The 16424-nt window shown below is 43.1% G+C and overlaps 1 protein-coding gene across 1 annotated transcript; it reads left to right on the top strand.

The window, feature by feature from the left end:
* Positions 1-3070: 3070 nt before the first annotated feature.
* On the top strand, positions 3071-3520 carry LOC147430385 (uncharacterized). The gene has a single exon (XM_086495760.1). It carries the CDS (start codon positions 3071-3073, stop codon positions 3518-3520), a length of 450 nt encoding a protein of 149 aa, XP_086351886.1.
* Positions 3521-16424: the final 12904 nt, after the last annotated feature.

Genomic DNA, 16424 nt, shown 5'->3' with positions numbered 1-16424 from the left:
ATAAAAACACTGGTAAATGCATTTTTCCTCATGACTTTGAAAGGGTTAGACTCTGGACAATTATTAATTCATATCTAACGAGGAACAACCACTTTCCTAAGCATGTGAATAAGAAGACATACTTGAGCACTTAAAGCTTAGTGTGCACTAGGACCTCTTTGGGGGGCCTTTTAAGATGGATAATCTTAACCTAGTATGGGTGCAATAGTGGGTCACACGCCCCTCCTACTTATTAAACAAGAGTACCTCACCCTAATAGATTTAACCCTTGTAAAAATAAAGGGAGAGGAACACACCCTAGGAGAAAGGGATACTTTGGGCTGAAGACATCTTGGGTAAGGAAGTGAGATACATGCTCCAACACAAAGTGGTCCTCCTCATCCATAAAAAGGAGATGCTAAGAGGACAAATGGTACTCTCATATCCCCCCTCATTTGGGATTTACTCGTATTGGAGACACCTCATACCTCAAACTTTCCATCAAACTCCCCTTCTTGGCAATTTACCAAGAAATCCCCCAAGATGCTGCCCCTGTTGGAAATAGGGTTGCAAAGAAACATACACAGCTTGGAGAAGACGAGGAAGCTCAAGGCACACAACTGAGAGTATATTAGTTAGTGTGCAATGGAAAGATAGATAGCCCTAGAATGAATGGGCGTATATCTAATGCACAAGGGGAAAAACCTTCTAAAGAGGGAAAAAATGACGTGGCGGCCCTAGTGTGTTCACACACATCACTACCACATGTATATGGTAACAAATCCCCCTTGGAGTGATGCGGTGAATGAGAGCTGGCACATGAGTAAAGGGAAGTGCCATGCCCTGAGGACATGATCACTCCACAAACGGGAGTAAGCCCAAAGCTTTGTGGAAACCTTTGAACTTCTCACGAGACAATGCCTTTGTGAAAAGATCTGCAAGGTTGTCCTGTGTTGGCACATAAGCCAAGCTGATCTCTCGTGCTGAGATCCTCTCCCTGACATAGTGGTAATGCACCTCTATGTGCTTTGTGTGAGCATAAAAAACTGTGTTCCTCGCAACTGCCAATGCGCTCTGACTATCAGTGTGGATAGTGTTGTCAGTGTCCTGTCCAACACCGAAATTAGCCATAAGGCATCTGAGCCATACAAACTCAACCGTAGCTCTGTGAAGACTGCCCTATACTCAGCCTCACAACTCAAAGTGGCCATAGTAGGTTGCTTCTTGCTCAACCATGATATACATGAACTTCCAAGCATGAAACAAAAACCACTTGTGGAGACTCGCGTGTCAAAACAACCAGCCCAATTTGAGTCCGAAAAAGCATGTAAGTCTGGCGGCAATGATCCCACCTTGGGATAAAACAAGCCAAGATATAAAGTGCCACTAAGGTATAAAAAAATACTCTTGACAGCCTACCAATGCTTAGACCCTAGGGTATGCATAAATTTGCTGATCTGTGAGACTGCAAACTAAATATCTGGCCTCGTGTTGCATACGTAAATGGGGCAGAAAGAAAGCTTGCTGTGTAACCCTTTTCTTTAGTAACACGTCACATCTGACCTGAAAGCACACACTCAGTACTCACCAGTACCCCCTCCCCTTGGGGGAGGAGGTAATGGCGCTAGAGGAAGCTCTTAGAGATGGCTTTCATGCTCAAACAGCCCCTGCAAGTCAAACCCCAATCATGGCTGCTAATGCCTCTTTCACCCCAAAGCCTCCCCCTTCGGTCAGGATCTTACCGAACCCTTTATTCCTCAATAAGCCTAACTACCTAGCATTTTCCCACCTCCCCTCCTCCGGCAGAGAAATATAGCAGACGGGCCCCTTCTCCAATTTGCAGACAGTGCAGAAGAACTTCAACAATCCGCCTGTTTCCTATGCTTCAATGGTGGCCATGGGCTCAAACCAAGGGCACTCAGTGACATGAGGCCAGACATCTCTTCCCGAACTCGAATGCTAACATGCAAGGTAACAATTCTCATAACATACTTGTTTAACAATTTGTTCCCAAAATGGGGGGGCAGGATCAGGCGGTTGAAGTAGGAACTTCTCACCCTCCTAGTACTTACCAAGTTCCCCTCTAGGGGGAGTTTCCTCATGAGAAAAATGCTCCTTCCTCCCCTAAGCCCTCTAAGTACGCTCAAAACCATGAAAGGGAGTTGGAAGAAAAGAATAAGGAGAACACGCCACCAAGAACAAAACTCTGAACAGGGCTCTGAAGAAGACCTTGCTGAAGAGGTAGTTGTTCCTCTAGATGAGCGCAAAGACTGGTTAAACCAGCTGCAAGATAGAGTCATTATAGGACTATGTCATGGGGGCAGGCCCTCTATGAAAACTCTCAAAACTTGGATTTGGTAGAACTGGACAAGCAAAAGGATCAAGATTTCCCAAATCCAATATTTGCCCAACAATTATTATCTATTTTTCTGTCTTGACCTGAATCAGCATTACAGATTGTTGGAGCTGGACAATGGCTCATTGAAAATATTCCCCTTTTGAGTCTTCAACTGGTATGCATGATTTAACCCTAGAGGGCCTAAGCCCACCAAGCTCCTGTCTGGATTGACTTCCCTGATCTTCCTCTAAAATTATATCCTTGGCTCAAATCTATAGGAGGGTGCTTGGGTAGAGTTCTGGGACAGAGAGCCATCACCAATGGCATCAATCCTAAGTGGGATCCTCAACTTCTGGTAGAAATTGATCTCAATAAAGAATTAAAGAAAAATGTCCCCATCAAAGACAACCAGGGTAGGTCTCTACACCTACAAAAAGTTGTATACAAAACCCTTTCCAATGCTTGCTTTAACTATAGTAAACAAGGCCATTTTATTAAGGATTTCCATGACTTGAAACCCTCTCCTGAAAAGGGGAATAAAGGTAAAGATAGCCTAAACAAATTTGACATGGGCAAAGAAAACAAGGATAAAAATGACACAAAAAAGGATGACTTTCAGCCAGTTGGTAGAAGGAACTCAGTAAGGAATTATAGGAAATTCAAAGCTTCCACTGCTAGGAAAAAAACTCCTTCAGCCCCTTACTTGCTGACGTGTTTGACGCCTTTGTGGTTGACATTCCTGACACCTCTGACATGGAGGCTGAAGATGAACAGCAAAAGGAACAGAACCAGGAAGAGGACTCAGAACAAATAACAGGACAACAAACAAGAGAAGGCACTAACTTAGAGCTTTTAACTCCTCCAGGCAGTCCTAGAGATAGAACCAGGGGACTATCTCCTTCATCCTCAGAAGATGAGGGAGAAGCTATTCCCAATACTCAACCTTTGGGGAAAACCCCCCCTATCCAACAGGAGAAAGAGCAGAAGTCCTTTGAGCAACAACTGAATGCCCAAGATGAACAGACCAAGTGCCAGTTGGAATCAAATTCAGAACCAATCCAAGACGTTAATATGTCCCAAGCTAAAGAAGAAAGGCTGCCTGGACAGATCAAGTCTAAAGCAAAGAGGAAAAAGGAACTCTCTAAAGACCCTACCAGAGCATCAGTGGCAATGGCCAAACCACCCAAAAACTCTAAGAAATGAAGTGCCCCAACATTAAAGTCTTTACCCTTAATTGCAAAGGGATCACTGACCCTGGTAGAGCTCAGATTATCAAAAATTGGATAAGAGGAGCTAATCAGATTTATGACATTATCTGTCAGCAGGAATTGAAGCTTACATGCACTCTTCTGCTGAACAATCTGAAGAATTGGAAGTAACTATGTTTGGTTTTATACAGAGCACTCTCCAGGAAGGGGAGGGGCAGCCATTGCTGTAAATATCAAGTATGCCCACTTGGTTTCTCAAATCCAAAGGGCTTCCAATGGAAGCTGGGTGGCTATCACTCTAGATAGCCCTTTCATGTATACTTTTGTTTCTGTTTATGCCTCTAATCCTATGTTGAAAGAGAAGCTACATGGAAAGATCTTGAGCAGATTCCTAGTCCCTGTGTTTTTCTTGGTGACTTTAATATGGTTGAGTTGCTCTTTGATAGGTGGAACAGTCTTGGTCAAGTAGTGAGTGGCAGAGAAAAGGAAGACTAGGCAAAAATGTAGGAAACCCTAAACTTGTTGGATGTCTCAGGTGATACTGGCTTCACTTGGTCCAATAAGCAAACTAGTTGTTGCTATAGGTTTGCAAGGTTGGATGAATCTACATGTCTGCTAATCTTGCTCAAGATCACTAGCAGGTAAGTTGCTTCAAAGACTCTGTTCTTCAAATGTCAGATCATGCTCTCGTGTGTTTTGATTTTCAAAGAGAAGACTGTAAGTTCAAAGCTGGGTGGCCTCACATGGATCAAACCCTGTTTGGCATAAAGGCTGTTGATAATAAAATTAAGGATATCTTTGTCGAAGCTTTCAATAGCCACTCCTCTCCCTTTAAGGCTTGGGACAAGGCTGTCAGAGAGACTCAGAAAGCCATGGTCAGCTTTGAGAGACAGGCCAAAGATATTAGACTTAAAATAAGAATGATGATTAGGGCACAGATAGAGGACTTAGAATCCCCTATTCCCTCCCACTGCCCTCCTCCTCCCTCCCTTTTAGAGCTCAAAGATAATCTACAACAAGAAGAAATTCTTGCTGCTAAGGCCTCCATCCATTGGACCAGAGAATTCTGGGCCGGCAATGTTGACAGACCTAACAAAGACATGTTTGCACTATTAAAAGAAAAGAAGATTAAGGAGTTTGTGCCTTTTCTCAGGAATAAAGAGGGAAATGTGGTTACTTCTCACTCAGAGAATCTCAAAATTGTCCATGACTATTATGCTGAAATCTTCTCTACTCCTCCTGTGAGGGGGGTTGTTCAGGTGAATGCAAGATCAAACATTGCCAAAGTAAGGAAAAAGACTCTCTCTGGTAATTTGGCCAAGTCCTTTGACCAACCCCTTTCAACAAAGGAGATGAAAGACACCATCTTTGCCTTAGAGGCAGGCAAGTCACCGGGTATTGATGAAATCCCAAGTGAGTTCTCTAAACAATATTATGACTTCCTTTGCCCCCACATCATGGCCATATGGATGGAAGCCTTAAAAACAGGAGCCCTTTCCACTGGTATAAACACTGGAGTAGTAAAGCTCATTCATAAAAGGGGAGACAAGGAGGAGTTGGGTAATTGGAGGCCCATCACATGTCTGACTTATTTATATAAAATATTTGCTCTGTCTCTAGCCAAAAGAATTAGTCCTATCATGCAGCAAATTATTTTGCCTGAGAAAAAAGGTTTCATAAAAAACAGATTTATTTTTTATTCCATTTTCACTCTATGAGAGGCTATTGAGCATGCTCAGGAAACTGGGCAAGAGTTTTACTTTTCAAAATTGACTTTGATAAGGCATATGATAGAATGCAGTGGGATTTTATCTGGCAATCTCTGCTTGATATTGGTTTTGGCAGGAAGTTCATCAGATGCATTCAGACAATGTTTGGTAATGCTTGTGCCAAAGTTACAATTAATGGAGAATTGTCAGATGTATTCTCTTTGACCAATTCCATTAGACAGGGCTGCCCCATATCCATCCTTCTCTATGCTATCGTTCAGATACTCTTGGGTGGCTCCTGCAGGATGCAATGGAAAAAAATCAGATAAAGGATATCAAAATCCCTCATGCAGTTAAGGATCTTTGTATGCATCAGTTTGTTGATGACACTAATGGAGTTATGTCAAATGAGCAAGAAATTGTCAACTCTTTTTGGCAATGCAAAGACCGGTTATAAAAATTCTAACGATTTTATCCCTCATATAATAATAGATGCATGATGTAAGCCAATCAGAGAAGGGTAGGTGTTCAGACTGTTGGGGTTCAAGGTAACTATGAAACAAAGGTGGGACTGGGTCATGAGCAAGTTCAAATAAACGGTATTTAGATGGAGACACCATAGCCCCTCCTTTGCATCGAGAGCCTTTGTTTTAAATCATTTTCTTTTACCTAGTCTAATCTTTTTTCTGTCTTGTTGGACCCCAGCAAAGTTCCAACTAGCTCAAGTTTACTCACTATCCATGAACTTTCTCGAGGGGGGGGGGGGTAATTTGGATTCTCATAAGATACCAAAGGTTTCTTGGGAGGTCTGTCAACAACCTAAAATTAAAGGAGGACTTGGTTTGCTCAACCTGGGCCACTTGGCCAAAAAGATGGGAGCAAAATGGATATGGAGGGTAGCCAACTCCAATGATTACTAGGCACTTCTACTCAAAAGAAAGCTTGGCTAGTTCAGACTTGAACGATACAAATCCCGGTCTGCTTTGGAGCTGAGGGAAACACTTATCTCCAAAATGGGCATTATCCCTACAGGATCTCCTCTGGTTTGTAGGTTCTGGAAGTCATGGAACTGGGCCAGGAACCATTGGAAACCTTCTAAAGAGTTTGTTTCTAACATGCATTGTTTTTGAGTGACTCTTGCTGGCTAGGCTTTTTTGCCCATAGATTTAAGGCTGAGATGGGGAGAAGAGCCCACAAATGCTATAAGCAGGGAATCAGATACTGGAAGGACTTCTTTCATAACCATAGACTAAAGGTGCCATAAGAACTTCAAAAGGAAAATGGTATTCCTAGCATTACAGCTCAGTGGTGCCTAGCTAGGGCTAACAAAGTGTTGGAAAATTTGTTCCTCCCACACAGAAGACAAGAACAGTTAAGTTCAACAACTTCTATATCTGCTGAAATCTACAAGCAGCTAAATAACAGGGGAGGGCTAGAGGAATGCATGAAGAAGAGACTCAATCAAAAGTGGAAAGTCCAATGGAGATGTAAACAGTGGGAGTATAGAGTCAAATGTATATGGGCTTTTTGTTAGCTAGCAAGCACAACCACCTGCTATGGTTAACAATCTAATAGGGCATTTGGACTGGGAAGAGAGCCCTTCAAGCCAGAGTGAGAAATGGCAGGTGCCCAAGGTGTAAGAGTTATGTAGAAGATTGTGCCCATCTGCTCTATAGCTACAACTACAATAAACCCAACATCACTTTCTTCAACAAGCATGGAGGCAGGTCACAGTAGCCCCCCTCATTGCACAGAGTCTTTTACTAGGCCCATGTAAAGGTATATATATTCTACTATGGAACATCTGGAGAGGTGTAGTTATCTGGAACATCTGGCTGCAAAGAAACGATGCCATTTTTGGATCTTCTCACTCCATGAACCTTGAAGGGTTAAAAAAGGAGTTGCATAAGGCAGCTACTCTATCATGTAATCTAATCCAGACTGTTCACATGAAATGTCTCTGCCCCAAATTCAAAGGGTTCATAGATGGCAAAAATGGAAGAGTTTACTTCTTAGGATTTACTCAGCCCCTCGATTTAGATTCAGAGATTCTATGGTGTAATGTTCTTGTCTTGGGGCTAACCCACCCCTACTTGTGGGTCCCATCTACTCTTTTTTTTCATTCAATAATTTAATATTCTACCTTCCTCGTGGGGGGGGGGGACCTCGATCACAATTTGTCAGCACAAAAATTGTGATTGAGGTTTTTAATAAATAGCAGAACTACTATTGCTTTTTGGCGAATAACACTCTTCTTGAAAAGCCCAAACACGCTTACGTTGCTAACAAGATCGGCAAGGTGACACCCTGGCGAAAACCATAACTGAGAAGAGGTGTGGACTATTGCGGGGTTGGTCGAGCAAAAAGGTTTGGTGTAGATGCTACGGAGTCTTAAACTTGCCAGAGGGATTACATCACCCTGTATCAAGTCAAAGATTCATGCTTGAAGGGCTGACATGAGGGGGGGTACGTAACCCTACATGAAAGAGACAAAAGTGCCGCTTAGGAAGAGGTGTTGCAAGGCGCGAAATAGATCAACGTAGGGAGCCCCCAGCTGGAGAAAAAGCTGAAGGCCATATTTGCCTAAGCAACACACGTAGGATGTGATAGTCATGTTCGGAATGTGATATCTTCAAATGCAATGTTTGTCAAACATTACCATCAGAGCCTCAAGTCTAATTTCATGGGCTATGAGATAAGGGTTTCTCTCAAAGCGTAGTCTCTTAGAAGGAATGTGTCCTCTTGGTACACGACTATTGTAGGATATTCCATGGGCTAAGATTCCACCAACATCAACACATGCAGGAATGTATTGATTGCGAGATATTGTGGACAACATGGGCAACGTAGAGTCAACGGGATGGAGGAGGGTTGTGGGTTGAGAATGTGGGCGTTGTAGAGAGACATCATGGAGCATGTGTGCAAAGCAGGGTAGATGTGAGAAGATATAAGGCACTTTAGGAGTGGATTAGCATACGACGACAACAACATCTAGGATAGCATACACAACATGCTAGAACAACGCAATGAGTAGATATATCGAGCAAGTGGAGATCAGGCGAGGAGCCAACGATGGCCTTCAGAGTACCCAAAGTAGTTGTGACAAGTAATAAAAGCTCGCTAGAGGAGTTGGTGGACACATGTGGGGAAAAAATTAGTGTCGGGGATAGCGGAGCTCTCAAATGTTGTGTCCCTAAATTTGCATGTTTATCGTGCCATGCCATTTGAACAAACAGGTTTTGAAAATCATGAAACTTGTATGAAACCAGATGTAATGTTTAATTATCTTGTTTGCGAGCTTGGTGAAGGCATTAAGGTGACTAGGAGCGATGTATGAAGAGAAAAATGTAATCCTTATGTTAACCACATTAGTGAAAGTAAATGGTTCAAACATAGCCCTTTCTCTCAAATAATCTTGATCTTGAATGGAAGTTGGTTTCTCAATCCAGCAAGGATATTTTGCATGACCCTGTCTTGAAGTTCACAAATTGGGATCAATTCCTTGCAAGCAATGATGATGGGGACAAAGGGGAGACCTGAAGCAGGTGTGGTGCTACGTTCACACGTAGGTGCAGATGGGAGACTCTCAAAGCAATAGTCGTGCAACATAAAGATCTCAATGTAGCAAGATCATTCTAATGCCACCATCTCTAAAAACTAGAAGGTAATAAATCTTTTTTCATGCATCGCAAATCCAAAAAAGGGTGACTAGAGTGAAAGAACATGAGGAGAGGCTTAGGTTAGCGATGGTGTGAGCCAATCATGTCACATGAACGGCCTGCCTTACCCTCTACTCTCCCTTCTCCAGTTAACCAATGGCATCCGTCCAACCCAAATTCCTCACAGGTCACTTCTCCACCCCCCCCCCCCCCCCCCCCCCCCCCCCCCCCCCCCCCCCCCCTTTTTGTCAAGTCTCTCCAGCACATTGAACAACAACTACTGTAGAACCTTCAGGGGATGTGAAGTGAAATCTATTCAACCCCTCCCCAAAAACCACTTTCTTTTTATGTTCAAAACAATTGAAATGGCCTTTGAAATCCTCAGTTCAGGGCATTGGGTATTAAGGTCATCTCCCATCTGTTTGTTTAAATGGTCCAAAACCTTTAACTGTGAAAAGTCAACCCTAGAGAATTACCATGTCTGGGTTGAGTTACCCAACCTCCCCCTTCACTTCCACCACCACCTGAGACCCATTGGGGAGCAACTAGGCAAAGTAATATGGGGAAGACCCCAGAGAGATTCAACCCAGCTTGGCACCTCCAAATGCTCATTGAGATGGACTTATGTGAACCTCTTGACGATGGAGATTCCATGGAACATCCCATTAACTGTAAGTACCTGCCTAACGCGTGCTTCCACTCTGGGACAGCTAGCTGCTAGACACTATGTCAGGGAGTGCCCTATTAAATTTCCACCTCCCCCCCCCCCCCCCCCCCCCGGCTCCCCCTCTCCCAAACCGGTTTAGGAAGGTTCTCAAGAAATCCCCCCTCAAGAAAACCAGCAAGGAAGCAACAGAGAAAAGAATACTGCTACCAACACAATGTTCATTAGCAAGAACCAGTGAAAAAAGGCGGTCATCAACCCAAAAGAGAGAAAACCAAACAACGAACAAAGAACCACAATAGTTTTTCTCTTCTGGCAGAGTTACTCAAATGATTAGATTCCGACAACTCAGACCAAGAGGCATCGAAATCAGAAGGGGAGGAGGTTGCCACCACCCTTGAAGATACTCTTTGCAAAATCCAGGGACCGGATAATAGCTTGCAGATAGTTTCAAAGGATAAAATCCCATATTTAAAAATCTCTCCCCTTTCCCTTCAGGAATTGAACTCCGACCTTGAACCAAAAACTATGGACATTCACAGGGATAACAAGAGAGAACATTCTGATGTGGAATGAGCCCCTTCTAGGAGTGAAGGGCATCTTTGATCCCTCCAAAACAAAAAAAATCAATCAGTGGCTATGCAGCAACTCAGTGGACATATGTGCACTCCAAGAAATAAAGGTGGAAGGGGAGGACCTAAACAGGAGGTTAAAAGAACTCCAACCTGATTTTGGTTGGATTACTTCTTCCCATTCTAAGGGGCCAGGAGGTACCAAAATAGGCCTCAAAAAGGAGTTGGCATCAGAAATTAATTCCATTCAAAGACATCAATACTGGTGCTCTATCCATCTCCCCCACCCTCTCAATTGTGACTTAATCTCAGTCTATGCTTTTGGCACCTCCTCCAGCACGACTCAAATCTGGGAGGAGCTCTCTGTTTGTTTTTAGGGCCCTATGATCCTACTAAGAGATTTCAATATGGTGGAGGCTCTGGAAGATAGATTCCCTAGACTGGGCCAGACAATTCAGAGGTTAGAGAAAGACACTTGGGATAGTTACAAAGAATTGTTGGATCTTTGGGATGTAGGCAATGAGGGAAGTTTCACCTGGCAAACCTACAGCCGGGATCACCTAGCTAGGAAGTCTAGACTTGACAGGTGTTATCTTTCTATGGACATTGCCAATAAGTTCAATAGAGTTAAGGCTAGTCCTAAGTTCACCTCATGTGCATCAGGTCAATATCTTTGTTGATAACAATTGATGATAAAGCTTCAAAGTTGAGAAATAACTGGTTTCACACTGACCCTCTTCTTTTTTCAAGACATGAGGTGAGCGAGGAGATTTCTGCTATGTGGACAGGGGTTTTTTCCTAGGGAAACACACCAGCTAAAAGCTAGAACAAAGTTGTCAAGAAATCTTAACATTTCTTAATTAAAGTCAAGAAGGAAGTCACATTGGCCAAGAAAAAGAAGAAGGACAAGATGTATGCTGAGCTATGCAAGCTGGAGGCTTCCGTGTCAGGGGATTTGTCAGTTCAAAATCAAATATTTACTTTGAGGAACCAGCTAAGCATGGAAGGACAAACCTTCGAAGGAGATGTTTAGGGGTCTCAGAAAGAAGAATTCCAAGGAAATTATTCCTCACACAACTTAGTAGTCCCCCAACGATATTGTAATGTCTGAATGTACCTCAGATTATCTAGCAATCCCTCCCACACACACACACGTTTTAGCCCACTGGCCGCACTAGTTGTGCTTAAAGCCATTATGAGCCTAATATGATGGTAAATATGGTGATCAAATGCTCATTCCTTCCCCATAAATCCCTAATAAGAGACCATTCGTGCAAGGTACATGACACCTCTCTCTCTCTCACTATGAAAATCTCCAAGTGTTTACCGCGCTGTTTTATCGCGTTTTATAGAGAGAAGGTGCAAATTCAATGAGAGAAACAAGAGAGAGGAGGGCGGGGTTTTTTTTTGTGTTTAAAGTATTACCACGAATTTCTCCGCTGTTATTAGCGTGCTCATTACCGTCGTTATATCCGCTACCCAAATTTAGCGCCTAAACTTTCAAATTCTGGCTTAAACCCCCCCCCCCCCCCCCCTTCAAGTTTTGGTGTTTCCCTCCTCTCAATAAAAATTAAAGAATATTGTATATAATTTTCAAATATTTGAAAATGAAGAGAAAGAAAGAGAGAAAGAAGAGAGAGAGAGAGAGAGAGAGAGAGAGAGAGAGAGAGAGAGAGAGAGAGAGAGAGAAAGGGGGGAGAAGGAGACGGGGGATATAAAATTACACTTGGTTACAACTAAAATAATCATTGTCAATTGATTAACATAATTGAGAATATTCTCAAATATAAAGAGAGGAAGAGGAGGGAGAGAGAGGTGAATGGATTCCACGACCAAAAAACTTCATAACTGCAAAATGTTTATGAATCATCTTCCAAAAGATCTCTACATGAAGCATCATCCAATTCTACCCATGGCTCCTAAATCAATACAGAGAGAAACGGAGTTGTTGTTTGTGGATGCATTACTAGCTTCATCATCGTCGAGTTCGTCATCCTCCATTTCATCATCTTCATCGTCATGACAATCATCTTCGCTAAGACTTGTTGCCGCCGGACTTGATTCATCGACCTCCCTCTCCTCTATTTCCACCTCATCCAAAGTTGGAAGTGGAAGAGGGTCGAAGATAGTCTCCACTTCATTAGTGGAAAAAATGGTTCTCCCCCGAAGTGTTACAGGGAATTACGAACCAAAGTTTTGGTTAGTGGATTGTTGGGATATAGATGACTTATAAAATAGAAGCTCAAAGTGAGTAACATTGGTATAACTAACGCTACAAGTAAATAAGAATAAAAAAGATATGTGTCACTCATCTGCTCACAATTGTGCGGTAAAACTAAATTGTCATACCTCCCTGTGTGATGCACACTAGAGTCCACCATGTAGAGGCCATTCTCATGTCGTCTAAACACATTTGCAAACCACTTGCACTCAAAGATGAAGCTTTGAAAGGTTCTAAAATTAACCTTTAGTATCCTTTCAATAGTTCCACAGTACCTGGCTTCATCATCGTCTGTGTCAAAGTTGCCCATGATGGCACAATCCATGGTGGTTCTACGCTCGTCAATTTGGCGCATACGAAAGTGACGGCCCTTTGACCACATAGAGTTAAAGGAAAGGCACTACAAAATAGAAAAATATACTAATTTATCAAATACATATTAAAAATAATTTCAAGAAATAGCGAGACAATATGGTTTAGGTATATGAGTGCTCTACCTTTCGTACGCAGCCTCGTGCATACTCCCATTCTTTGTTGGTGATGTCTTCTTCACGCACTTTTGCCTCGGTCATTCTCTCATGAATCCACTTTGCACTAATGAAATCTGGGAAACATGCAAGGTGTCTACGCTCTAGGGGTGCCCTCCTTCCTCCATGTGCTTGTTTCCATGCTTCCCTCTCTTGCAAACGCCTTGCCTTTGCCACTGTCCACAAGTCCACCCACTTGGCCATAATCTTTGCATTGAGAATGCAAAAGTTATCGACCACTCGGGATAGATTCATATCCATGTCAAGTAGTTTCCCCTTTCCACTTGTCAAGTGTGAAGTCATCCTTGCATCTTCCTCATCTGACATGCGAGACATTGAAGGATCAACTTGTGCCAAATACTTTGATATGTAAACAAATGCCTCTTGAACAATCTACCCTTCGGTCATACATGACTCTGGTTGAGACCGTAGCCGTACAAAATCTTTGAGAGTCTTTAAAAACCTCTTTAAGAAGAACATCCATCGTGCGTGCACTACTCCACATATAGCTATCTCCTCCACCACGTGAACCAAGAGGTGAATTTGACTAAGAAGGACCGATCAAGGAAATGCATCTTCAATGGAACACACAGTTTCTGTTGCAAGTGTTTGAACAACAAGGATAGCATCTATTTCGATTTCCTTGTAGCTCACAAATCTTCAAGAAAACACACAAGGATACACTAAGTGCTAGTTAAAATTATTGTGTACATAAAAAAGGTGTAGTTGAGTGGAGTCTTGTGGTGTACCTTACTAGCTCTCCTAGTTTGAAAATAGCATCCATGACTTTTTTGTCCCAACATATACACGTACTCACCGGCAGAATGAACTACAATGTAAATCAGGGAAAGGGAAAGTGAGTGATAGTCATACACACAAACTATAGATAGAATAGAGAGTATGAAGATTACCTGAAGCATCTTGTGCCAATCGTGGGACTTCAACCCATACAATAGAACGCTTCCACCCTTCTTTTCTTTTGTAAAAGCTTCCTTTAGTGACCTCATGTATCCTGTTGGTGTGTGAATAGAAGCGATGGTACCCTTCACCTTGTGTAATTCTTCTTTTGTTAGCATCCATGGTGCTTTAAGAAACATAATCTTTCCATTTGGGACATGCCCTGGAGTAGCAGAGGCGGGGAGATGTTTTAAAAGCCTCAAATCCTCCCTCGCACCCAAAGAGTCCTTTTTGCCAATTATGTGGTCCCATAGTGTTTGGGCTACATTCTTGAATATGTGCATGGGATCCAAGAGGTGTTGTATTTTTAAGTCCTCACAATATGGAAGCCTTAAAAATATGGAATGCCTTGACATACCTTTTGGTGGAGGACACGGAGCCGGATTGTTGTTGTGGTGTTCCTCCCAAATGGTTGCTCAATCTGCCATCGGGAGCTTTAGAGGAGCCTTCCCATTTATTGGAACCTTGTGCTTGTTATGCCCTTGGGGTAAGAAATGATGGTTATCTGGATAGATTACCTTGTGCAAGGAATCGGGCCTCTCCGTCACCAATGATGGCCCGCAAGTAGGACATGCATTGTGCCCTGATGTGGACAACCCTGCATACATAGTGCCGAAGGAGTTGACACGATCACTTGCTAACCCAAGCCTCAAGTGTCGAAGCTCCAACCCAAACTCTAGCCATTGAGTTTCGATGTGCCTCCATGCAGGTGAATCGACAAGGACACGCATCATTCCATCATTTGAGCAATGGTTTGCGTGCCACGCGAGAAGCTCCACGGTAGACCTACTTTTAAACATGTGTTGGATGCGAGAAATTAATGGAAACTGTCTTCATACCTTGTGGGGTAGGTGTGCCCCACTCACACCTGTCTTGTATCGTGCCTCCCCACACACGCGACATGAGGTAGCATGTGCATGCTCATTGCGGTATAGCATGCAATCGTTGACGTACGCATGGATGCGCTCATACTCCATTCCAAGTGTAGTGACATACGATCTAGCTCTCTGACGATTTAAAGGCATGTGGTGATCTTCTGGCAACATTTTTCCCATCAAACTACAACAAACATGCGTATTAGAATAAATCTTAGAAGACGACACCATAAAGAGAGAGGAGAGAGTATATAAAAGCCACATTCCATACTTACAGAAGTAGTGCATCAACACTTGCATTACTCCAACCGAATTTTGCTTGCAAGTTGAGTACTTCCAACGATGCTCGGAGCACGGAGTACCGTGCACCATTGTAAAGAGATGTTCGGGCACTCTTCATCAATCTATCCTCCGTTTTGGCAGCCCGTTTAGTGCAGAGCTGACAATCCTCCCCGTGCACGTCGCGCTCATGAGCTAGTAACTCATCACACATGTCAAACATGTGCTCATCCTCTACCTCAAAGTGCGCCGACGACGCCATAGGAGCTGCCGACGTAGAGCCAACGGGAGGATCACCATGCGGTGCACCCAAATCGCCCAGTCGCTCTTGCCTCTGCCATTCGGCCTTGCGCGCCGGTGCACCACCACCGAACACAAACCAATGGGGCACCTCCCCAAGCGACGGGTGAGTCGCGCTATCATCTCTCCGAGCGCTTTTCCAATGATGCCAAAGCCCTTCGTTCTCCACGTGCTCTAAAGCAATGCGCCTCAAGCGAAGAATTGCTCTTACGCACTTAGTGCAAGGACAAGATAGTTTTTCTTGAGCCAACGATCTCGCTCTGTGCCTCTAGGAGGACCACGATCATCCCAGTCGCGATGTCCTACACACACAAAAAGTTGTTTATTTAGTCATGTGTCCTAAAAAATAAATAATTAAAAAAAAACTTAATTCCATTAGAAAAATTACATATATTTAAAGTAAAAGAGAATAAATGACAATGAATGTTAAAATTATTTTTTAACAGAAGAAAATTTTAAAAAAATCAATTAATAAACATTTAAAAGTACTACAAAATAAAGTATCCATAAAAAATTAAAAATCTTCATCAAAAACTCAAAAGGCTAAAAAAATGAAATAATGTGTAGCTAAGGGTAGAAGGGGCGGTTTGTTACCCCCCCCCCCCCCCCCCCCCTCCCCTCTCCCCCCTCCCTTGTAACCTCGGATTCCCATGTATCAGTTTGAAATGGCTGGCTGTGATAATATAGGCGAGAAAGAGAGAGAGAAAGTAGATAAAGGGGGAGAGAGAGAGAGAGAGAGAGAGAGAGAGGGGAAAGAGGGGGAGAAATAGATAGAAAGAGAGAGAGAGAGAGAGAGAGAGAGAGAGAGAGAGAGGGAGAGAGAAAGAGATAGAGAGAGAAATAAATAGAAAGAGAGAGATAGAGGGAAAGATAGGGAAAGAGAGAGGAATAGAGAGAGATAGAGAGGGAGAGAGGGGAATAGAGAGAGAAGGAAAGAGAGAGAGAGAGAGAGAGAGAGAGAGAGTAGAGAGAGAGAGAGAGATAGGGAGAGAGATAGAAATAGGAAAAGAGAGAGAGAGAGAGAGAGAGAGAGAGAGAGAGAGAGAGAGAGAGAGAGAGAAATAGATCAAAAGAGAGAGAGATAGAGGGAAAGAGGGAGAGAAAGATAGGGAAAGAGAGAGAGTAGATAGAAAAGG

Source organism: Adiantum capillus-veneris, chromosome 22 (genome assembly GCF_014529385.1).
Source record: "Adiantum capillus-veneris isolate H3 chromosome 22, ASM1452938v2, whole genome shotgun sequence".
Classification (NCBI taxonomy): domain Eukaryota; kingdom Viridiplantae; phylum Streptophyta; class Polypodiopsida; order Polypodiales; family Pteridaceae; genus Adiantum; species Adiantum capillus-veneris.
Note: the sequence above shows the minus strand (reverse complement) of the source record. Positions and strands in the feature narration are given on the sequence as shown.

Coding starts and splice junctions, on each gene's coding strand:
- LOC147430385 (XM_086495760.1), top strand. CDS start 3,071: ATGGAGGCTGAAGATGAACAGCAAAAGGAACAGAACCAGGAAGAGGAC.